The sequence below is a fragment of the Equus asinus genome, chromosome 2 (genome assembly GCF_041296235.1).
Source record: "Equus asinus isolate D_3611 breed Donkey chromosome 2, EquAss-T2T_v2, whole genome shotgun sequence".
Classification (NCBI taxonomy): domain Eukaryota; kingdom Metazoa; phylum Chordata; class Mammalia; order Perissodactyla; family Equidae; genus Equus; species Equus asinus.
The window spans coordinates 90,393,037-90,418,356 of NC_091791.1; the positions used below are offsets into that span (position 1 = coordinate 90,393,037).

General features: G+C 35.9%; 1 protein-coding gene across 4 annotated transcripts in view; it reads left to right on the forward strand.

Annotated features, from left to right (window-relative positions):
• The window catches only part of WAPL (WAPL cohesin release factor), a 76,198-nt gene that overhangs the window by 35,443 nt on the left and 15,435 nt on the right, over window positions 1–25,320 (forward strand). For 2 of the 4 annotated variants that reach the window (XM_044759905.2, XM_044759910.2), the window contains exons 5-11: window positions 15,727–15,822; window positions 16,957–17,109; window positions 17,379–17,515; window positions 18,246–18,357; window positions 20,345–20,572; window positions 23,859–23,970; window positions 24,316–24,413. In XM_044759905.2, coding sequence (XP_044615840.2) covers window positions 15,727–15,822; window positions 16,957–17,109; window positions 17,379–17,515; window positions 18,246–18,357; window positions 20,345–20,572; window positions 23,859–23,970; window positions 24,316–24,413 — 936 coding nt within the window. The remainder of the gene's footprint in view (window positions 1–15,726; window positions 15,823–16,956; window positions 17,110–17,378; window positions 17,516–18,245; window positions 18,358–20,344; window positions 20,573–23,858; window positions 23,971–24,315; window positions 24,414–25,320) is intronic. The other 2 variants (XM_044759916.2, XM_070493722.1) reach the window with 1 other exon arrangement.

A 25,320-nucleotide genomic window follows, 5' to 3' on the forward strand; every position in this document is an offset into this window, starting at 1 on the left:
GGAAGGTGAGGAAAACTTCTGGTGGGAACATAGCTGACGTGGTTACTCAGAGAAGTTGTTGCTTGCTGGGGAGGGAAGTACAGATGGGGTTTGAGGGATTCGGTTGGAATATAGCTGGATTAAAGTACCTCTTGTTTGTGTGTGTAACGGTTTTATTGATCATTTGGCAATTGTAATGCTTTGTTTTTAATGCCATTCCATTTCTGATTGCTGGCTCCAGTTTCCCTGCATTCCATCATCTGCTGTTGTCATATACGTGCTGATAAACTTAGAGTGTTTCTTCTGCCTGCCCTGCTTTTGAGTTTTCTAGCTTTCTATTCACCTGCTGCCTGACTGCCCTCTTCGTCAGATGTTATCTTTTGCCTGACTCTCAAAGGAACGTTCTGGACTTTATTTTTTTCTTTCCTTCTGTCTTTCAATATAACACTGGATAGTGGGCTTCTGGGCAGTTGAATTAAAATTTGATTATCAGTGTAAATCATGTTTATATATTTAGTTGTATTAGAGAGTTAAAAGTGCATAAATCTCCAGTTTTAAAGTTAAATATAGCTTTATAGTTTTATAAACTCAATTTTTGTTTCATAAAATGAGTTTATATAAGTTGTCAACTTAAAATCTTAACAATTGAAGAGATTTTAAAGGACAAGTAGTCCCACCTCCCACCCAAGAACAGATGTTCCTTTACAGTATCCTTGTCTAGCAATTAGAACTCTGTTCTGAAGCAGCTTATTTTTCTGTCAAATTGTTTTACTCATGGTTACCTTTGTTCTGTGCCTGGGATCCAGTCATCAAGATAGCAGTGTGAGATTTGCTATATTCTCACGGACTAGAAATCTGAGACATAGATGGATGTGAAGCCTGAAAAAAAAGAGACTGCCCATTGGTTTGCTGGTGAGGGATACTGGCCAAAGTGTGAAAGTAAAAACACTGCTACCCATTTAGAACTCCTAGGTTGGGGATGTAAAGAGTTGTTGAAGCTGAGCATGTTCTGGCTAAGCCTGGGTATGGAAGAGGGTCAGTTTTAGTTGCCTTTTCTTTGTTGTTTTCATTCAGCATATACTACATGCCTTTCACTGTGCTAGGTGTTATGGATACAGAAAGGAGTAAGATAAGGCTGTCTGGTGAAGTGGAATGTTCTTCCCCCATGGAAACTTTTGAGTAGTCTTATTGTGTTTGTTCAAAAGCAGAAGTATCTGTCTTGCTTTTATATAGATAGTATTTAACTTAAATATTAAACCAGGTACTTAAATCATTGATCTGTACTACATAAAGACTTAGGAAAATGCAAGCTATTTTCTCTGTGATCTAATCCTTGTGTTGTTTTCCTGTAATATTTTATTCTGTCAGGATTTTAATAAGAAATAGAAGTACTATTAATATTTTTATTTTAAGTGACTTTAAAGTTTGAAAGGTTCAAAATGTTTCACTTTAACTTATTTCCCAGAAAATTAAGTTTGAAATGAGAAAATGTAGCCATAGGTTAATCAAGAGCCTGAGAACTTTGACATACATTTGACACTTAGTGAAAGAGTGTGTGTGTGTATTAGGATGTTTGTAGTTTATAGAATTTGTTTTTCGAGCTGGTAATATATTTTATTTAGAGTTCATTGGGATTCAGACATCCGGAAACCTCTGCTGGACTTTCTTTTCTGGATGCTCTGATGGCTTCATGCCAGTGCTGAGCACAGATTAACACGTAAGATGTGTAACGCTGGGAGTGTTCGAGGATGGTAACCTTTTTTTTTTCACCTTTATATTCTCAGTGTCTTGAGATATAGAAGGAGTTCACAAATGTTTATTTTTGGGATTCTTGGAAGTATCTTTCAGCCAAGAGTCCTCATTTAGCACTAAGTGTTTGAGGTTTTTTTTAATAGATATTTGAAAATTGGTAAATTTACCAAATTTGGTAAAATTTCAACAAATATTCTTCAAGTATTTTTTGTCTCTCTATCCCCCTTTGGGGCTTCCAGTAACACTTGTCCTACTCAGTAGGCCTAAAATCAACAAGTAAAACCTGTAGTCTGACAAAATCAGGCTTAGTGACTTCTTGTAATAAAGGTTACTGCACACCAGAGGAACCACGGGGCATCTACCAAGGAAAAGTTTTTATAGGATTGGCCCTCAGCTAACATCTGTGCTAATTCTCCTCTCTCTGCTTGAGGAAGATCGTCCCTGAGCTAACATCTGTGCCAATCTTTGTTTTCTATGTGGGTCACTGCACAGCATGGCCGCTGACAAGTGGTATAGGTCTGTGCCCAGGAACCAACCCCAGGCCGCTGAAGCGGAGTGCACCAAACTTAACCCCTAGGCCCGAGGGCTGGCCCCCAAGGTTTTTGTAGGATTTTGAGGGAACTGGGGACTTTTGGTGAAATTTAAATGAAACAGTGTTTGAGAGGCTCAGAGTGAAGCAGTGCTTTCTGTGAAGGGATCAATATCAGGTCTGGGCTGCGGGTGGTCCCAGGGCTCCTCTCTACTTAGAAACTGAAGTTGAAGTAGTTGTGGAATGTTGTGTCCAGAAACCCATTATTTGAAGCTCTGCATCTCTCCAAAGTGACTTAGATCCTCCAAGCAAGAGTGGGATGTTTTAATCTTACTGATAGGATTTCAAACAGTAAAGTTTCTGTTAGTTTATGGTTTTAGTAAACAGAATTTCACTGTAAAAAAGCAGTAGAGGTAAAGAAGTCAGAGAAGACTGTCTTTGTAACACTTTACAGCTGTAGCATGTCCTTTGGAGCAACAGTGTTTCTTGTTAACTTTATAGCTGGTTTTATGTGTGTGTTATTCCAGCCCGATGAATGACAGGGCAGGTTTTTACAATCACAGTTAATTTTTACCTTCTCATACGTTTATTAGGCTGGATGAATTTGTCCCAGTGCACACTTACATTCTGTCTTTTAAAATTTTTTTCAGTCTTTTTTCTCTTAGTTTCATCTTAGTTTCTCTTGCTACATTTTCAAATTGTTCTGCAGTATCTAATCAGCTGTTAATCCAAACCATTATAATCTTCACCTCTGAAAGTTTAGGTTGGGTCTATTTTATATCTTTCTTGTCTATTTAACATATTCAGTGTTTGTTCTACCTTCTTAGATATGTGGAATATAGTTATAGTTGTTTTTAACGTCGTTGTCTACTAATTCTGGTGGTCTAGTGGTTAAGATTTGGTGCACTCACTCTGTGACCAGGATTTGTTTCCCAGTCAGGGAACCACACCACATGTAGGTTGTCATACTGTGGAGGCTGCGTGTTGCTGTGATGCTGAAAGCTATGCCACCAGTATTTCAAATATCAGCAGGATCACCTGTAATGGACAGGTTTCAACGGAGCTTCCAGACTAAGACTAGGAAGAAGGACCTGGCCACCCACTTCTGGAAAAAACTGGCCACGAAAACCCTATGAAAACTTGCAGAGCATTGACTGACATAGCTCTGGAAAATGAGAGGGTGGCACAAAAAAGACCGAGTAGGGTTCAGTTCTGCTGTGCACAAGGTCACAAGGAGTCAAAATCAACTCTGTGGCACTAGCAACTGTTAACTCTATCATCTGTATTGTTTCTGGATCTGTCTCTCTGGATTGATTTTTCTCATTATGGATCGTATTTTCCTGCTTCTTTGTATGGCTGATAATTTTTGATTGGATGCTAGTCATTTCGACTTCTACTTTGTTGGGTGCTGGATATTTCCCTATAAGTTTTGGCTAATTCTAAGATTATATGTTTATATTTTAGTTATATTTGATCCTTACACGGTCTTTACATTTTAGGTGAGAGAGCAGCCTTTAGGGTTCAGCCCTTCTTCCTCCAAAATCTATCACCTGATTGCCCTTAATTACAAGGTTTTCCACTGTGGCTGGTGGGAACATAAACTTTTTCCAGCCCTGGGAGGAACAGTCTAGGGATTGCTTCTTCTGTTCTCTTTGGAGAAGTCCTTTCCCTTGCCTCAGCTACTATCTTTCTTTGTTTTACTATGATTATCTTTATTTTTAAAAATGGGAGTTATTGTGGAGAGAGAAATTATGCTTGCACCTTTGTAGATAGTAAATTCTAGTCCTATGAATTGTCTTTAAAGTTTTGTTATATACCTGTAAGCTGGACTGGATCCTAATTCTTGTAGTTTCATTAAATGTCTGGCTATGATACTCCAGACTGACGTTTATAATTTTACTGCCCTTGGAATCTTAAAAGGAACTATACGAGATCCTCCTTACTACCAGATGGTAGCCAGACTTCAGGGACTCAAGTCTTGAGTACACATCTCACAGCTAGAGGAGGCTCCACCTGATACCCGGTCCTGAACAAACCCTGGAGACTTCCTATCACACTGACAGGCAGGGAAGCATCAGCTCCTTTCCTAACACGTTAGCTCGTCAGTACCCACCTACGTATTTGAGGGGACCTTCTGTAGATCTCCAGAGTTCTTTGTGCAGTGCTCTCTGGCATTGTGCTCTACAAATTCTAGCTACTTCGTCTCCCTGGACTCCCAGTTCCATCTCCACTAGGAGAGACTGCTACTGGTTGGACTCTGAATTCCCCCTCCCTGTGCCATTGCCTGGAAGCTCAGGCAGTTGTAGGGCTTACCTCATTTGTTTTTCCTCCTCAGGGATCATTGTGCTTTGCTACCCAATGTCCAGTGTCTGAAAACTGTTTCATTGATTTTGTTCAGGTTGTTAGGTTCAGGTGGAAAGGTAAATTTGGTCCCTGTTACTTCACCTTGTCCAGAAATGGAAACCCTAGATTTGTATGTTGTTATGATAATTACTATGTTCTCTACCTTTGTACTCTAGAAAATGATTTTTTTTTCACGAGAACGTAAGGATATAATGATTACCTCCAAAACTAATGATCCATTTTTGTTTCCTTCTCTTTTGGTTTTTTTCTCTTCTCTTCTAGCCTTACTTTTGACCTGACTTGATCTGGAATTCCATATTAAATTGAAATACAGTTGTATCTACTCATGTTTAGTTGCGATTTATAGGCTGCCTGTGTAAAAACCATTTGAGAAAGTGTACAGATATAAATTTGGTAGAACCAGGTTGAAAATAAATGAAGAAATTGTGTTAAGAAAAGGTAAGAAATAGAATACCATACAGCCATAATTCAAGCCTTTTTGTTTTGATAGATTTCCTAAGGACCTACCACACATATGACTTTGAGCTTTTTAGAAGCCAGGGCAGAGAAGGTTGTCGGTGGCTCCTTTGCTTTTTAGGAAGGACTGTTAAAAATAGAAAACTTACTGGGGCTGGCCCCGTGGCCAGTGGTTAAGTTCGCACGCTCCGCTGCAGGCGGCCCAGTGTTTCGTTGGTTTGAATCCTGGGCGCGGACATGGCACTGCTCATCAAACCATGCTGAGGCAGTGTCCCACATGCCACAACTAGAAGGACCCACAACGAAGAATATACAACTATGTACTGGGGAGCTTTGGGGAGAAAAAGGAAAAAAATAAAATCTTTAAAAAAAAAAAAAAAAAGAAAACTTACTACCCTTGGGCCAAGTATGTGTTATGTTTTAATCTTTTTCTATGCCTCAACTGAGGAAGTATTGCTATTAAGCTTTCATTTGTTATTGGTGGGTTATTTAATTTTAGAATATAAATGAAGGATATCTTTATCCCTTCCCACTTTGTAGGATTGCCTGTATTAAAGTCATAGTCATCTTTTTATTATTTTTTGATTTCTTACTTTCTGTTACTCTTGTCTGCATTTGATATAGTTGCTTCATGGAAATTAAAATACTGACTGAGAAAATGGTAAATGATTTATAATTTTTCTGTATTACAAGTTTTCTGAATTTAAATTTTTAAAAATATATTCTTTTAAAGATTTTATTTTTTTCCTTTTTCTCCCCAAAGCCCCCCCAGTACATAGTTGTATATTCCTCGTTGTGGGTCCTTCTAGTTGTGGCATGTGGGACACTGCCTCAGCGTGGTTTGATGAGCAGTGCTATGTCCGCGCCCAGGATTCGAACCAACGAAACACTGGGCCACCTGCAGCGGAGCGTGCGAACTTAACCACTCGGCCACGGGGCCAGCCCCTAAAAATATTTTTTATTTGGAATTAATTTAAATTTTTCCAAAAAGTTTTTATTTGGAAATAATTTCAGAATTACAGAAGAGTTGCAAAAATAAAATAGTACAAAAATGCTCCTTACCCTGAGTATCTTAACATTTGCTTTTTCGTTTGTTTTTTTCTCTCTCTGTATTTGTGTAAATGTACACACTTAATTTTTTTCTGAATGTTTAAGGGTAAGATATATATATCACACCCCTATCTCTAAATGTAGTGTGTATTTCCTAGTCAATTACATGTCCACATCACAATAATCAACTTCAGTCAATTTAACATTGTTCCAGTATTTTTACCTAATTACTGTTGTGTCCATTTTGTCAGTTGACATCATAATACCGTTTGTTGCATTTTCTGCTCTCTGGTACAGGATCCAGTCTTGGGTGAGGTATTTCATTTAGCTGTTATATCTGTTTATTCTCCTTTAACCTGGAACATTTCCATAGTCTTTCTTTGTCTTTTATGACATTGACACGTCTGAGACCTTTAAGAAAAGCTTCTCATTCTGGTTTAGTCTGAAATTTCCTCACGGTTAGATTCAGGTTGTTCATTGTAAGCCTGGATACTATGTAAGTGATTATGTATTCTTGTCTGCATATACCATATCTGGAGGACGTTAGTTATGATCACACAGTCAAGGGGTTGTCTTTCCTTTGCTGTATAACTGTTTTTTTCCCTTGCAACTAAAAAGCAGTCTTTGAAGAGATACTTTAAGAATATTCAAATACCCCATTCTTCATGAGAATATAGTCTTAGATTTAGTATACATCATAATTTTTTCTTGATCCAGTGTTTACTATGCTGGTTGCAAAAGAAGCATGTTCCATCTCATGCTTCCTCTATGTTCACCAGTCAGTTCTCAACACTCTGCTGTATCCATGGGCCTGCCTTTTCATTTATTTATTTATTTTTCTGTGATCAGTATGGATTCATGAATCCTTGGTGGTTGGTTTTTTTTAATGGTTCATAATTCATTACTTATTTTGGAGCTAAATTTGTCTTGATTTGGCTAGTGGAGCCTCTTGAAGCTGGTTCTTGTGTCCCTGTGACATGCTGTCATCTCTGAGCATTTTCTTACTTTCTGGCACAACAGTGTTCCAGGTTCACCTTGTACCTGCTGTGCTCTAGCCCTGGAAATCAGGCCATTCTCTGAGGAGTCCTCGGTTCCTTTGGTGTGAAATGGTGTTAGGAGACCAAAATCTGGCACTAGATATGCTTATTGCTTCTTGGCCCTTTTAGCGGATGGTGATAGGAAACATTCATATACGTTCACTTATTTTCACATATCCCTATAGGTTCCTGCATATGCACATATGTCTTCTAGAAATCACTATCTCCATAGTAATCCACTCCTGCAGGATTCTTTCTCCCCTTCTCTCTTAACCCTGACTCCCAGCAACATCAAAACATTTGCTCAAACCTATAATACATCTGAAATAGTTACAGAGTTGCTTTGTCCATTCCACTATAATAGATAAATCTACTAATTTGTTCAGGATTTGTTTGTAGTCCTGCATTTGCCTCACCCTACCCTGCCCCCACTTGAGGGTATTAAGTCAAATGCTGTGTTCGTAAATTATTTAGATTAGTTCTATCTGCCTGCCTCTTGGTCTGTCTTTGTCTTCCTTCCCTTCAGTGTGTTTGCTATTCACTCGAATTATGAGTAGGTTTATTTGTTCTGCTTTGCTTTCAGTTTTAGGGTTTTTTCCCTTCCATTCTTAATTTATTTTTTGAATATGTACGACATTAACATGCTTCCAAAAGTTAAAACTATACAAAAAGGTAAGTTCATGAAGGATCACTTCACTGAGGTGTCTTCCAGCCCATCACCAGCCCTTGTAGGGCACTGGCTTCATTATTCTCTGCTTTAGCCTTTCTGTGTTTCTTTTTATAAAATGAGCACAAATTTCCTTATTTCCCCGCTTATGTGCTGTTTTGCACTTTGCTCTTTTTTATTCAGTAATAACTCTTGGAAATCACTCTGAGTTCATAGAGATCTTCCTCAGGGTATATATATTTATAGTTCTTTTAAAAAGTTGGGTTTAGATTGTATTTTTTCCTTAATTTTTTTCTTCCTCCATTCATGTTGTTTATATTGTGTAAGTTGGTTGTTTTTATTTTTTAAAGACTTTATTTTTCCTTTTTCTGCCCAAAGCCCCCCCCCCCCCGGTACATAGTTGTCTATTTTTAGTTGTAAATCCTTCTAGTTGTGCCATGTGGGATGCTGCCTCAGCATCGCCTGGTGCGCGGTGCCATGTGCGCGCCCAGGATCCAAACTGGTGAAACCCTAGGCTGCTGCAGCAGAATGCGCGAACTTAACCAGTCGGCCATGGGACCGGCCCCCAAATCTTTTCTTTTTAAGGTTATGTGTCTAGGTTTTGTATATATACAAATCCAGTGTTGACAAAATTTTTGTATATTCAGTACATCCCTGTCATTATTTGGTCCTAATTTCAGTTAAAGATTGTTCAAAGGTTGTTGTCTTAGGATTTGATTCAGCTGCTGTAAATGAAATCCCAAATTAGTTTTTAAATAAGTAGCCTATTTTCTCTGGCTTACCAGTCCTTGGCTGTTTATCCTTGACTATTTTCAAGTTGCTGTATTGTCAGGGAGCAGCTTTCTCTGTGGTGGTGTTTGACCATCTCTAGAGTATTGAAGAATATAGAAGGAATGGGAAGAGGGGCAGTGAACCATCCCTAGAAGGCCAGGACCCAGAAGGCATACTGCCCTTCTGTTCACATATCACTGACTAGAACTTAGTCATGTGCCACACGAGCAGCAAGAGATGCTGAAAAATTGGGATGAGCATGTGTCTAGCTAATTATTCTTAAAGGAAAATGAAGGGGAGAATGAATATTCTCCAGCCACAGTTGTCTCAAGATATTTAAGTCTTCTCTTTTCATATTTCTGACTTGATAATCATCTCCCTGTTAAAACTGTACCATTATATATTTAATGGTATTTCTAGTTATAAGAGCTGACACCTGCTTTGGCTGATAGTTTCATCATGGCTCATTCTAGTATCTTTTATAATTGTTGAATTGTGGGCTAAGTTGTATTAGTTTTCACAAAGTGCCAAGTATTGAATGCTTTATTGCCTGGACTTTTTAGAGTTTATGCTTAGATTATGCTATTTCAAGGTGATATTCTGATGTGACAACGGCCTGCTTTTAAAAAATGTCATACCAATTATATTTTTGAAGTTATACTCACAAACAACTGAGTAGTAATATGCATTGTTCTTCATGTAGGTAGCAGTTGACAATTTTTTCATAAAAATAGCAGCCATGTCTTTAAAAGATTTATCTGTAAAACTTAATTGAATCATGCAGAAAAGAAAGACTTTTCACCTCTAGTTCTCCCTTGTATCTGTGATTATATTCTCAGCATAGTGCTCTGTATTAACATATTCTAAATGTCTGCTTCTTAGCAGTACAGACATTTTTGGTTTTTAGTAATATCTGCAGTTTTCCCTCAGATAATACTCTGAATATTTAACAAACTATGAAAATTTATTTTAAGATTTTTTGGGGTCATAGTTTAGGACAATTTGAGATTATATGATTATGTTTAAATTCTAAAGAGCTAAAAGGTATCCTAATCTTTATAAACTTTCTTCCTCAAACTTTCCCTGCTTCTACCACTCATTTTTTAAAAAAAAAAATCCTTAACAATTTTTTTCAATGCCAAAACCAGATTAATTTCTCCCTTTTTGAATTGCCGCTAAAGTGCCCCCCCACAGTTGTTCATTGCACTGCTTTGTTTTTTCAGAACTCCTTTAGTTGTAGAGCATGCTGATTGAATCACTCGTGAGAGTGTGATTCTGTTCTCATGATGTCCTTGTGTGGGGAAGGCTGGATGAGTTCTAATCAGCTTATCATATTTGTCCTCATTTAGTACGTAGTCTTCTTTAAACTCAGAAATAAATTGGTACTGTTAAAAATTTTCATATGGCTGAAAAGCAGTTATTCTAATTTTTTCCCTTTAGGAGCCAGCTCAATGAAGGATAGCACAATATTATCTTTTCTTAGCTTTTCATGAAGGAACTCTTCTTTTCTCTGCTTTATAATTGCGATTCAGCAAGCCAATCTGTTGACCACAGCCTTGACATTATAATTATAACCAATTTTTATCCATTGTTTTTATAGAAACTGGATTCTCTCTCATGGATAAATGCTCCGTAGGTCTGTCATTGGTGTATTTTTACCTTAACTGTAATAGTGTATTACATTTGAGGTTCTCCTTGTTTGTCATGCCCCTGCAGAATTGAATAGAAAAGAATAGCATGTTCAAGATTACTAGGACTGAAATATGCTAAGATGATTCCAAACCTTTAGAATGTTAGAGTATTCTTAAGAGTTTTCTACTTATTTTCTTCTAAATATTCTTCTCATTAGATTGTAGAGCAAACAGAATCCACAAATATTTTAACATAGAGAAAAGTTAAGGATTCTGGTTAATATATTTCATCTGCTTTTTAAACTAGAATAAAATTAACAAGATTAAAGATAATCCTGGTGGTGCAATCAGAATGACCCAGTTAAAACTCAGCTAGGTTGCTAAATGGTAAGGATGATTTTCATTTTCCATGAAAAGTTGATTGCTGTATGGTATTTTTGCGTACTCTACACAATCACTTTCACTGAATGACATTAGCATGTGATGTGGTATTGTGTAATTTCCATATATAACTCACTTAGGTGCATTAGAATGATCATATCATACATTTTGGAATGATATAAAGGGCTCCGAGTCATTCAGTCATGCCCTCCTTGTATATTAGCTGCATCCACATGCTATTTTTTAATTTTTAGACAATAGAATGTATCTTTATCACCTCCCTCTCCCTTTAATAAACCTTATAAAACTTCGAAGTAATAGTCCAGGAAAAATTCTAATTGGATCCACTTTCTTTTAGATTACTCATTAGCGTTAAAATGATAAAACATGATCAGAAACTTTAAAAATAATAGTAGTATTAAATCACCTTATTCAACAGAGTAAATAAAAAGTTCATTGAGTGTGTCATTTTGATGTAACTTGTTCAGATTCTCTATCCTGTTAGGTTTCAGGGACTTTTTGAAAAAAATTTTTATTGTGAAAAAGACAACAATGAGATCTCCCCGCTTCAGAAACTTTTAAGTGTTCAGTACAGTATTGCTAACTACAAGCACAATATTATACAATGGATCTCTAGAACTTTTTCATCTTGCATGACTGTATCCATTGAACTATATCCATCTATATCCATTGAACAGTAACTCCCCGTTTCTTCTTCCCCCTAGCCCCTGGCAACCACCATTCTTGCTGTTGTTATGAGTTTGACTACTTTAAATGTCTCATATAAGCGGAAACACGCAGTATTAGTCTTTCCGTGCTTAGCTTATTACATTTAGCATGACATCCTAAAGTTATCCGTGTTGTAGCATATGATAGGATTTCCTTCTATTTTATGGCTGAGTAATATTCTAGTGTACGGTTGTATCATATTGTCTTCATCCATTCATCTGTTGATGGACAGCTAGGTTGTTTCTACCTCTTGCCTTTTGTGAATAATGCTGCCGTGAACATGGGAGTGCAAATATTTCTTTGAGATCTTGATTTTAATTCATTTGGATAAATACTCTGAAGTAGGATTACAGGATCATATGGTGGTTCCATTTTTAATTTTAAGGAACCTCCATACTGTTTTCCATAATGGCCGCACTATTTAAAGTCCTTGTGCAACAGTGCACAAGGGTTCCAGTTTCTCTGCATCTTCACCAGTGCTTGTTATTTTTTGTTCTTTTGATAGTGGCCATCCTAATGGATGTGAGGTGATATTGTGATTTTGATTTGTATTTCTCTTATGATTAGTGATGTTAAACATCTTTTCATATACCTGTTGGCCCTTTGTATGTCTTTGGAGAAATTTCTATTCAAGTCCTTTGCCCATTTCTTAATTGAGTGGTTTTTTTTTGCTATTGAGTTGTAGGAGTTCCTTATATATTTTGGAGAGTAAACCCTTATCAAGTATATCGTTTGCAGATATTGTCTCCCATTCTGTAGGTTGCCTTTTCGCTCTTTGATTGTTTCCTTTGCTGTGAGGAGGTTTTTCGTTTGATGTAGTCCTACTTGTCTATGTTTGCTTTTGTTGCCATATCCAAGAAGTCATTGCCAATACCAGTGTTACCTATCTTTTCTCTCATGTTTTCTTCTAGGAGTTTTATAGTTTCAGGTCTTATGTTTAAGTCTTTAATCCATTTTGAGTTGGTTTTTATGTATGGTATAAGATAAGATTTTAATTTCATTCTTTGCATTGTGATACCCAGTTTTCTCAACACTATGGAAGAGACTGTCCTCATTGTGTAGTCTTGACACCCTTGGTGAAGATCATTTGACCACGTATGTGTGGATTTATTTCTGGGCTCCCTGTTCTGTTCCCTTGGTCTATATATCTCTCTTTATGCCAGTACTCTCCTGTTTTGGTTACTGTAGCCTTGTAATATATTTTGAAATCAGGAAATGTGAGGCCTCCAGGTTTTTGGTTCTTTCTCAAGATAGTTTTGGCTATTTAAGGTCCTTTGTGGTTGCATATGAATTTTAGGTTTGTTTTTTCTATGTCTGTAAAAAATACCATTGGGATTTTGATAGGAATTGCATTGAATCTGTAGATCACTTTGGGTAGTATGGACATGTAACAATCTTAAGTCTTTCAATCCATGAACACAAGATAGTTTTCCATTTATTTGTGTAATTCCTTTCAGTGGTGTTTTGTAGCTTTCAGTGTACAAATCTTTTGCCTCCTTGGTCAAGTTTATTCCTAAATAGTCTTTTTGATGCTGTTGTAATTGGGATTTCCTTCATTTCCTTTTTGGGTTGTTCTTTGTTACTGTATAGAAATGCAACTGATTTTTTTGTCTGTTGATTTTGTACTGTACAGCTTTACTGAATACATTTATTAGTTCTAATGGTTTGTTGGCTTTTTTTGATGGAATCTTTAGTGTTTTCTACCAACAAGATCATGTCATCTGTGAACAGAGAAAATTTTACTTCTCCCTTTCTGATTTGGATACCTTTTATTTCCTTTTCTTGCCTAATTGCTTTTGCTAGTATGTCCAGTACTATGTTGATAGAAGCAGTGAGAGTGGGTGTCCTTGCCTTGTTCTCTATTATAGGAGAAGCTTTTGGTTGTTCACTGTTGACTATGATGTTAGCTGTGGGCTTTTCATATATGCCCTTTATTATGTTGATGTAATTTTCTTCTATGCCTAGTTTGTTGAGTTTCTTTTTTGTTTGCATCGTGAGAGGGTGTTGAATTTTGTCAAATGCTTTTTCGGCACCTATCAAGATGATCATGTGAATTTTGTCATTTGTTCTGTTAATGCAGTGTTATCACATTGGTTGATTTTCATATGTTGGGCCATCCTTGCATCCCAGAGATAAATCCCATTTGGTGATGGCATATGATCCTTTTAATGTGCTGTTGAATTTGGTTTTCTAGTACTTCTTTGAAGATTTTTGCATCTATATTCATCAGGGATATTGTTCAAGGACTTTTGAGATGATTTAGAACATTGTACCCCAGTCTGTTTTTTATGATACTGATACTTGTTAACAGAGTGTTTTCAGGTCACTTATCCCATTTGTTTATAGCAGTCAGTCTTTTAGGTGGGTAGACCATATATTCCAATTTTCTTATGAAGATGCTGGACTCAGAATTACACATCATCACATAACAATTATTATCATTAGTACTATCTAATAATTAATACTCATATAGCACATAGTGTTTCAGGCACTCTTCTAGTGTTTTGCATATATTCATTTAATCCTCACAGCAACCCTTTGCAGTTGGTATTGTTATTAACCCCATTTTACAGATGAGAAAAATGTTGAGTAACAAGTAGTAGTAGAGCTTACTATTTATCTGGATTTTAATCTAGACTATCTGGATCCTGAGTCTGCTCTGTCAACTGTTGGATATATTGCTGCTCACAATTAGCTAGAAGGGGTCTGTTTTAATTTACAATCTTTACCTGCCCAGCTGTTTTGTTACCAGTGGAATCAGATAAACTTTTAGTTGTTTCTTACCTGAAATTAATGCTTTTTAAAAAGGAGTAAAGTGCTCGAGCTTTGAGGCACCTCTTCTTTCTAAAAGTCTGTTATCTTCCTGGGCTTATGACTGTGCTTTTGGTATTAGAGGTTGCCTAAATGAGGGATCTAAGAACTAGCAGGCATATAGGTTATATAGCTGGTGTTTGAGAGAATAACAGTAAGGAATAGAGAGCTAGGTTTTAAAATTTATGTTGAGTCTACTCTATGTGATTGTGCCTCAAGAGGTCATTGCATGAGTGCGTAAATTACTTTAGACCCCTAACTAATGCATCATTACTTTACGCAAACCCTGGTATACAAGGATAATGGGTTTCTCTACACAGTGCAAATGAGAGACTTCCTGCTTTATGTAAGTTTCATAGTAGGATTCCGTATAGCGTTAAGATTTTCTAACATTTAATATGTGAATCAATTTAAACTTGATCTTTTAGTAAACCAGTTCTTGTGGAGTTTACATTGTTACCCTGATGTCACAACATGGTTATTGTAAAGATAATATTTGTATAAGAAAATAACTTTGTATGATGCTTAATTCCAGTTATCTTAGTTCACTGCAACTAGTAAGGGAAGATACTTAATTTTTTGATGTAGATTTTTCGCCAATCTTGAAGTATGTTTCTCTACTTGTCCTCTTAATTTTTGTGTGAAGTACTGAGAATATGAAGATTATTATACTCTTATAAACAGAAAATCTCTCATGAGATCAAACCATTTATTTGAACGTTAAAGGACAAAATGTAACATCACTTCTATATAGGATGGAGAAAATGTTGTCAGTCTTGGTTTAATCAATCTCTTTTTGAAAGTGAGGATTTGTTCCCTTTATACAGATTTAATCCTATGGATTTGATTATACAGACTCACAGTCCTTTATTCTCAATTCTGAAATTCAAAGTGCTAAAACTGAAAGTTTTTTTCATTAAGTTTATAGTAAATTGATTTACCAGCAAACTAACCTGAACTGAAGTGGGGCAGTTTACATCTTTATCCCACTTAGTGTGAATATGTATACATTTTGCTGTGGAAATCATGTATGTTATTACATAGTACTGCTTTAGACTCCACTGTGTTATGTAATATGTGGTATATGTACCATATTTATGTTTATAAAATTTGAGAACTTCTGAATAATGGCACTTGTCTCGCCCCAGCAGTTTCACTTAAATAAATATGGAGTTTTAGCACTTGTCATACGCTGCCTGGTTTCCATTGTTGGAAGATTGTGGGGCATGAATCAGTATATGAGGAATAAAGAGCATGTTGAACTAACTATCGATTTGTAAGTTAGTACAAGCCTGGCAAGAGGTTTAGTTTCTTCTCTTGGTTGGTAATAGTTGCCCAGAGCACTAATTGTTGATTTTGTAGCAGAATACCACAGTGACTCCAGGTCTGCCTTAGGCTTGGGAGCATGATGGGAATACGAGCCAGATAGTAGTTCTCTGTCCTGCTCTGTCTAGGATATATGTTTATGCATTTAAATTATTTCTTATAATTTTTAATTTATTAAATGAGACAGTTTTATAAGGTTGTAGAGTAAGATGGAAACAGTTGATCTTTTTCTTATTTCTCCAGTCTCCTACAAAAGCTGTATATAATGCCAGACATTGGAACCATCCAGATTCAGAAGAACTACCTGGGCCACCAGTAGTAAAACCTCAGAGTGTCCCAGTAAGTGAACTGTACTTTGTAATTTTGTGTTTGTTCATAAATTATAAATTAATTCAGCAGTTGCTGTCTTCATTCATAATTTTAAAGTCTCTGACTTTCCTCTTTAACAGCTTATTATGGACTTCCTCACCAAAATTTAACGGCTTCAGTTTAATTCAGTGGGAAAGTGAAGATAGTGGACAGGATTCTAGAAATTCTAGTGCTACTAGGTTATAAATAAAAGCTTTAAAAAAATATTGGACCCCTTTTTACTCTTGACCTACATTTAATGGAATTACAATATTTAGTGTTTAAGGGCAGATTATTCCATATTTGAAGTTTGTATTAACTATTGAGAGCAATATTATAAATTACATCCTACATAGGTCTTAAACTGGCTTTGAGTAGTTAATTTGCTTTTCAGAGGAGAACTTTTTCCTGCGTTCTAGTAATACCTTTCAATTCAAAAACATCTATAAAAGATTCTTATCAAATTATTTTCTTCAGAATAATTGGTAAGACCATACATTAATCCTTCTAGGTTAATGGTGACAGCTCAGTCATCTGGAGCTATCAAGGAATTGAGTTCTTTATAACAACAAAAAAATGTAGGGATAGAGATCTTTCTAAAATATACAGTTCCCTGTCTTCTTATGTTCAGTATATTAAACTCTTTTTACTAGTATAAAATCATTGTACATATTACTAATTGTGTATCATGCTTTTGTTATGGCTCTTTAATACTACCCTAAACTACAGATTCTTGTACTTGAAAAAAACTTTCATCTGTTGTAGTTTTCCTGTCCCCTCCCTAGCTGCCTATCAGTGCTGTTTATGTATATAATTGTGGTTCTTAATTCCTTTGAATGGTCCTGGAGACAAATAACAAATGTGTCAAATGTAAGGTTACAAAAGACCGGAAGGAATTCCTGAGTGGTTCTTTTGTGAGTAAACATATGAGTCTTAGCTAGTAGTGCATGGAGTTTTAAAGTATCCCTTGTGACCTTTCAGAGGCCTCCCTCCATCCCCATCACCTTTTTTTTTTTGCCTTTATCACTATCTTTTTTTTTTTTAAGCTCAATTAGCCAGGTAGATGAGATGTTACTATTTTTATATATTTATTTAGAACAACTAATTTAATACCTTTATTAATAGGTGAGGCTGTCTTCAAAGGAACCAAATCAAAAAGATGATGGAGTTTTTAAGGCTCCTGCACCACCACCCAAAGTGATAAAAACTGTGACAATACCTACTCAGCCCTACCAAGATATAGTTACTGCACTGAAATGCAGAAAAGAAGACAAAGAAGTAAGGAGCCATATACAGTTTTACTGCACGTGGATAGATTTTTGTATGTAATATTTAGCCTTTTAATGTCTTGAACAAATATCAGCACACTGATATTCACAGTTTTGAGCCATGAACTTATCTTGTCCTACTACTGCCAATGTTTTTAAAACTTTCCTTTTGGTTGCCGTCTAATGAACTATTTTATATACTTTTAGTACAGCAAGCTCATAGATTCAAATATGCTAGTTTATAGATACAAAAGAGGTGGACTTATTTTTTCTTGGCAGTTGTATACTGTTGTTCAGCACGTGAAGCACTTCAATGATGTGGTGGAATTTGGTGAAAATCAAGAGTTCACTGACGACATTGAGTACTTGTTAAGTGGCTTAAAGAGCACTCAGCCTCTAAACACACGTTGCCTTAGGTAAGGTCTTACTTGGGTTTGGTAATTGTGTGCATGCTGTGTCTCATTAAAATCTCCATCTGGATGGAGCCACACATTTGTGATTTTGTTATCATGGGTGTAGTTATAGCCAGTGACAGGTTAAAATATGATTGATTCCTTGTAAGGGACTTGATTCTACACGGATGAAGAAAGATGGGTGATTGTAGTGTCATGGTTTACTCTAGGCTTCAGTTTCCAGATGCTTAAAAGAAGTGTTATGCTAAAGAGTCTTTTAAGTTCTTTTCAGCCCAAAGTTTTAGACATGCAAGTGATAAATTTGATTAATTTAAGCATGTTTTGATTTGGATCTTTTGCATACTATAATGAGTTGAATATCTTGATTTGATTCAATTATCCGGTCAATTAGAATATGTACAATCAAATAGTATTTATAATCTTCACGTATCAGAAGCATTATGAAAGGTACCTCAGACTTCTTGCTTTTAATGGTAGTAGTAATGTAAGGAATACATTAAAGATGATCATGTGTTATTTATATTTTTTAATATAATCACATACCATGCATCATCAGTAAACTTTTAATAATTTAGTTTGCTCCTGTTTTTTATATCGTGATCTGTGTGAGCAATGCTTTGACACAATCCCTTCTCCACCCCCACTCCCCATTTGCTTGTTTTGGTATTGCGCAAGCGAAAAACTAATGCACTAGGTATTTTCAGTCCCCCTAATCTAGCCTGTTTTCTTCCAGTGTTATTAGCTTGGCTACTAAATGTGCCATGCCCAGTTTTCGAATGCACCTGAGAGCACACGGGATGGTAGCAATGGTCTTTAAAACCTTGGATGATTCCCAGCACCATCAGGTATTTTTAACTGTCTGGGATTGAGAAGCATTATTTGCAAACTCTAGTCTGTTTGGGTATTGAAAAATACCTTCATTGGATATTCATATATAAATATTTCTTAATTATGGATTGAGTTTATTTGCTAAATATATACAGCTTAATGCCAGAAGTTTTGCTTAATAAATCATTTAAGATTATTTTCTCATGTCATTTTTTTCCCCCCCGTAACTTGTCCATTTATACTATTAAAACATTGTTCAGTTACCATAGCTAATATACCATGCCATACTGGAGGTATTTAATTCTGTAAGCATTGATTTCCTCTAATCAGAAAGTACTGGAAAAAATCTTTTACTAGTCTTTGATATTATTAATAGCATGAAAAGAAAAGGTTTTGAAATTTAAAAAATTACTTTTTGTCTGGATGTTGAAGCTAGGATATAGCCCTTTGTGAAAAAGAATAAATTCCTTATTTTCTTCTTCTTCTTTTTTTTTTTTTTTTAAGATTGGCACCTGAGCTAACAACTGTTGCCAGTCTTTTTTTTTTCCCTCCCCAAATGCCCCCAGTACATAGTTGTATATTTTGGTTGTGGATCCTTCCAGTTGTGGCATGTGGGACACTGCCCCAACATGGCCTGATGAGCGGTGCCATGTCCACGCTCAGGAGCCACCCGGCGAAACCCTGGGCCACCAAAGTGGAGCATGCGAACTTAACCACTCGGCCACGGGGCCGCCCCCAAATTCCTCATTTTCATTTTATGACTTTGACACTTTCTCTTAAAAATAAAGCATATGTAATGAAAGTCAGGTTTAACATTATCAAAGTTAGAAAAACATCATTACTTATCTTTATCAATAGTGGTATTTTGAGGAGGCTTTATTATATTTTTATTCAAGGAAATTATGTTCCAAATGCAGATTTGGAACAATCTAATACTGAGTCTTCTGAAACTGAAAGCAATGTGCTTTACAGTGAGTGAGGGTGACTCCACTACCAAGTTGTGGCAGACAGAGAACAATGAGGGCAGAGAAGAGAATCAAGAATTCGTTTGCTTTGTCATGCACTTGTGAGAGGACCAAGGCTTTAATGTGTGTTCATGGGCACAGTGGGTTTCCCAAGGCCTGTACTCTGACATCCTAATTTCCAAAAATAATTGGCTATGTAAGCATTTAATTAGTCACCTAATCTGAAATTTCTTTACTTTTGGGGATTCAAACTTTAAATCTTTAATAGTTAATTATGTTTTTGTGCATTGAAATAAGTTTAAGTACAGAATATCCCAAATGTTGGAATATCCAAACATAGACCTTTTTGTTATATTAATGCTTACCTAACATATATCACCTTTAATACTTGTAGATTTTAGTACCTGTTATAAGCAGACTGTGCTTGACTACCTGATCTGAATGATTTCGAGAGTATATTAATGGTTTTTAAAAAATTATTTGATTCAACCAGACCTGATTGGTTTATTTTAAAGAAATAGTCTAAATATGTTTATTTGAGCATCCTTGCTTTATATATTGACACAAACTCAATTGTGTTTACCCTACAGAAAACATCAGCTGATAACGTATTTTCAAACATATTTACATTATTGATTTTAAACTGAAATTTGACTTTATAACGTAAAGAATAAAGACTGAAGTGTATTGTAAAATAGGATTATATATAGAGATATACTGCTGAGAAAAATGTTCTGTAAACTTCATTTATCACAGAATGGCCAAAGAAATATGTAATTCCACTTAGATTCTTCTAGCTTTGGGGCATTCATGTCGGGAAGGCTTATAGAAAGGGAAATTGTAAGCAACAGTGCTTTATTTATTTATTTATTTGATTCACGTTTGCCTAGTCCCCCTACTCCCCTCAAATATTTTAAGAGGGGGGGTTTCACTGAATAAAACATTTTCAAGGTTTCCAACGTGAACAAATGTCAAACTGGTCTTATTTTCTGAAATTGTTACTAATTGCTTATGTTAACTTTTTTTTTTTGTCTCAAAGAATTTGTCCCTTTGTACAGCTGCCCTCATGTACATACTGAGTAGAGATCGTTTGAACATGGATCTTGATAGAGCTAGCCTAGATCTAATGATTCGACTTCTAGAACTGGAACAAGATGCTTCTTCAGCTAAGCTACTAAATGAAAAAGACATGAACAAAATCAAAGAAAAAATTCGAAGGCTCTGTGAAACTGTGCACAACAAGCATCTTGATCTAGAAAATATAACGGTGGGTTCCTTCCTTCCATTATGAAATCAAAATTATTTTCAGAAATCTTTTAATTAGTCACAGCAAGTTTGTGACATTGGACAAATCATTTAACCTCTTGGTTTACAATGCAGCAAATTCTTCTAAGGTGTAGCTCTGGGCATAATTCTGTTCCCTGCCTGAAATTCCTAAACTAGCCCATCTATATTTAGATTTTTGCCAGTAAGTTTTCTGTTGCATTTTGACTAATCCTTTTCTCTTGATTTTTTTTTTTTAATGTAGAAATTACATTTTGGCTATTAGGAATTCAAATTCTTATTTTCTGGGAGTTTCAAGAATAAAGATTCAGAGATTTGCAAGGGCCATTTTCAGTGAGCATTCACTTGTTCCAGGGTCTCTGTGGGTATCTGATTAACGGCTTCAAGGGGCCAAGACTCAGCAGGAAGGTTCCTAGGCACCTGCCCTCGCTGGAGTAATGTCTCTGGTAATTGGGGTTATGGCCACTGGCTACCATCATGCTCCACACAGCTTCCCAAGATCACCATCTTGCTTTTGGTTAATTCCAGTTCTGCTTACAGGTCCCCAAAGGTTACTAGGCCAGTAGAAGATAATTGGCCTTGTCATTTTGAAAAAATAAGATATTTGTCCAGATATTTCCAACATCAAAACTGTATAATCATTGTTTTTTCTATTGCCTGCTAAACTGAAGACTGCAGCATTTGCCTCAGAAATTACAGGATGCTTTGTGCTAGCCAGATACCACTTAAGAGGTGTTGCTTTGTTTAGTTAGGGTAGAGTAGGCAATAGATTCCAATAAAGTGGGGGTTGAGAGGAAGAGCAAGTTAGCATTAAAAGGCAAGATGCAAAATTGACATGTATTCAGTATTTTCACTTACTAAAATTGGAGAAATAGCTGTTAACTCAGATGATGGATAAATGATCCATCTACCTCACCAAACTATTTATTTGTATACTGCTTTTAAAATGCTTTGTAATTTTTGTTTACTTCTATCATTTTTAATAATGTATACAAATTTTTTAATGATATAAAAGGATAAATTTGAGCCTGTTATTTTTATTTGCTGCATAATTGAATAAATGTGCCCTTTTTTGGTCTTCTGTTTTGTTCAATGTTTAGATTCTTCCCAGGCATTTGCTATTAAATAACATGATGATGAACTTGTTGAATGAATTTAATCCATGGTTTGTTGAATTTATTAGAATGGCAAATACCAGTATGAAAACTTTCTTACATATTGTGTTAGTTAACTCACATGATTAAAACCAGAACACAGATGCTAATTTTCAGTTGCTAAGTTCAGCTATTCTTGAATATATTGTATTTGTTTTAAATCTTCCAATGGACATTGTGTACAGTGACTATCCCATATATATTAGTTTTGTTTGTTTTATTAATTGCTTAACTTTTTCCTTGAAATATGTTGCTACTGCTGATGTGCCATGGAAAGATAATGTAAAATATTAATATTATAATGTTTTCAGATATAATTCAAATAACTGAGAACTAACAGTTGCTGAATAGTATTCTAATTAATGATTTGGCTGGGCTCTTGGAGGGCTATCCAGTTTTCAAATAAAATGTTTGAATTGTGGGCTATTTGTAAATGCTAGCTTATAAATAATATAGTCTAAAATATCAAATAATCCTTTTTATGCCAATAGAAGCAAACAATAAAATCCCTTTTTAGCATAAAAACTTAGCAGTTTTGGCTCTATTAACATAAACAAAGCGGACCTCATTCGGCTTCAGCGTTACTGCTGTGACTCGTGAGCTGATAGACCTGGACTGGTCTCACTGATTATCCTTTCAGGGACTTAGAATGAGAATGGGGCAAAATTGAATCTGTTTTTATAGTGTTCAATTCTAGTTCCGCATTTGTCACCTTGGACTCAGCCTTGCTCTTTTAAAGAATAGACTAAAATATGCTAGATCTCTTCTAAGTCTCTAATAAGAAGATTTTTGCTGGTAAGATTTGTTTTTTGCATTTCCAAATATCTAGTTTACATTTAGTTCCAAATAGGCCAGGAGGACTTAATGGAAACTTGCATCTTTCAAAGAGAAGGAGCTTTGGGAAGAAAACCAGATCTTTTCAGCTTTGCTAATTAAGGCATTTATTTTGTTATGTTCAAGTTCCTTATTGCAACAGGAACTTGTTGGGGTGGCTATATGTTTTTAATAAAAAATACAGTAAAAAATAATAATAATTAAAGGCAAATAAAGAAAAAGAAAAACTTTAGTCTGGTTGCAAATATGGCTCTTAGCGTTCTGTGCATCCTCTAGTGGTGGTCCTGAATCATTATCTATGTGGTTTTCTCATGGTGGCCAAAGGATGTGTATCCAGGCTGCTAACCCTGCAGTGTAAAGTTTAAGACTTGTGAATCTGAAACACTAAAAGGAACTAAGGATTTTTGTTCAGAATAGATAAGAAAATATAGAGAGCAATAAGAAAAAGGCCAGCAACCTTGCAGGAAAATAAGCAAAGAATAATTGACAGGGGATTCACAGTGGAAGAAATACAGTTCACTAATAAATATGTGAAAAAATGCTGAAGTTTGCTGTAGTTAGAAAAATACAAACCAGAGCAATAGGATACCATTTTTCACCCTCAGGTAGAAATTTAAAGTGATAACTCTTGCTTTTGAGGATTCAGGGCAACTGATGCACCCACACGTTGCTCCTGGAGTGTTACATGTCACAGTGTTTATGGTAAATTAATCCAGTATGTTGATTTACAGTTAAAATACATGCACACTTTGATTCAACAGTCCCACCCTTGAATCTCTATGCTGTAGAAATAATAGCACTAGTATATATTTAATTTGAACTGACAAATGTTAGACTACTTTTTCTTCTGTTTTCTTCGCTGAGGAAGATTTGCCCTGAGCTAACATCTGTGCCAGTCCTCCTCTATTTTCTACCTGGGTTGCCACCACAGCATGGCCACTAACAAGTGGTGTACGTTCGTGCCTGGGAACCAAACGTGGGCTGCCGAAGTGGAGTGCACTGAACTTAACCACTGGGCCATGGGGCCTGCCCCCTAGACTACTTTTAATAATGGATTTTCTCTATGAAAACAAGCCAATGGTTAAAAACATTTCTTCAGCTTAGACTATTCTGATAAAAGTTAAAATTAGTTCAGTTATAAAAGCTCTTACTGTATTAGAAAAAAATACTGTGGGCTTGTAGCATGCAGTGAACTTTTCTGAAGAAAAACAATCTCTAGAAGTGTTGCCTCAGAATTATTGCTCAGAGTCAATATTCATTAATGGTGCTTCTGGTTTTTAGACGGGGCATTTGGCTATGGAGACGTTGCTGTCCCTTACTTCTAAACGAGCGGGAGACTGGTTTAAAGAAGAGCTCCGGCTTTTGGGCGGTCTGGATCACATTGTAGATAAAGGTACAGTGCATGCACATGTCACAGCTTTTCTGTCTTATTTAAAGCCTCAAGGAACTACTCTCTTTACATACTTCAAAAAATAATTGCATCAGTTTGAAAGGATCTGTTCTTTTGGTAGTATCTTGCAAATCTCTAACTTTTAAAAGAAAAGCCATTAACACTTAGGGAGTTAGGGAAATAGCTAATTGAGTCTCATGCTTGTCAACATCTCACAGTATAAAACGTAGAGTAAATAATGTACAGAGAGGTTGCAGCATGTTCGTGGTGCGTGCAGACGGCTTTCAGTGTTAGTTCGGGGTGAGTGTGGAGGGCTGAGCCTGCTAATATCCCTTTCTTCTCTCCTAGTGAAAGAATGTGTGGATCATTTAAGTAGAGACGAAGATGAAGAGAAACTAGTGGCCTCATTATGGGGCGCAGAGAGATGTTTACGAGTTTTAGAAAGTGTGAGTATAAGTGTGGACAACTATTTGGAGAAAATTATTTAATCTTAATTGTGACTGTGTGTGTGGGACTGCCAAATATTTTATATTACATATCCCTACAATTTCCCTTTTGTTCATCCAAATTGAAATTGATTGCATTCTTTGAGCAATGTTGATGAACAAGTTAAATGTGCAGTTTAGCTTTTTAAAAATACAGATATTGTTGCTCCATATGAAACCTTGCAATCAAGTTTGTTTATGTTGCTAAATGTTATTGTTGTTTCCTTAATGTAGAATTCTGCTTAAATATATCAACTTGTTTGTGGAAAACAGCAGTTAAATGCAGTCAGGTTTTTTTTTTAAATTAAAAAGGATTTTCTTGATTTAGCTATTATTTGAATCAGATTGTAGTCACAGCTTATAGTAGTATTTTGCTTTGAAGAATGATACTCTTGAACCATATGCCAAAAGTATAGTTGTTCTTTGGCTTTTATGAATGACTGAACCCCATTCAATATAGATTAGAATTTATGTTGCCAGTGAATTTCAGGATGCATAGATTGTGTGTTGACTAGACTGGATTGGTTAGGTACGTTTTGAACCATCTATGGGAAAATAATTTAATGTGAATTAAAAGTTCCTGGCATAGATGAAATTGAAATTGTTCCTTCTCTCTTTTAAAGTGCTTCAGGTATATTAGATAAACATACCTTTTTTCTTTTTTTTTTTTTTTGGTGAGGAAGATTAGCCCTGAGCTAATGTGTTGCCAGTTACTTCCTCTTTTTGCTTGAAGATTGTTGCTAAGCTAACACCATGCCAGTCCTTCTCTATTTTATGTGGGATGCCACCACAGCGTGGCTTGATGAGCAGTGCTAGGTCTGCACCCGGGGTCTGAACCTGCAAACCTTGGGCCCCCGAAGTGGAGTGT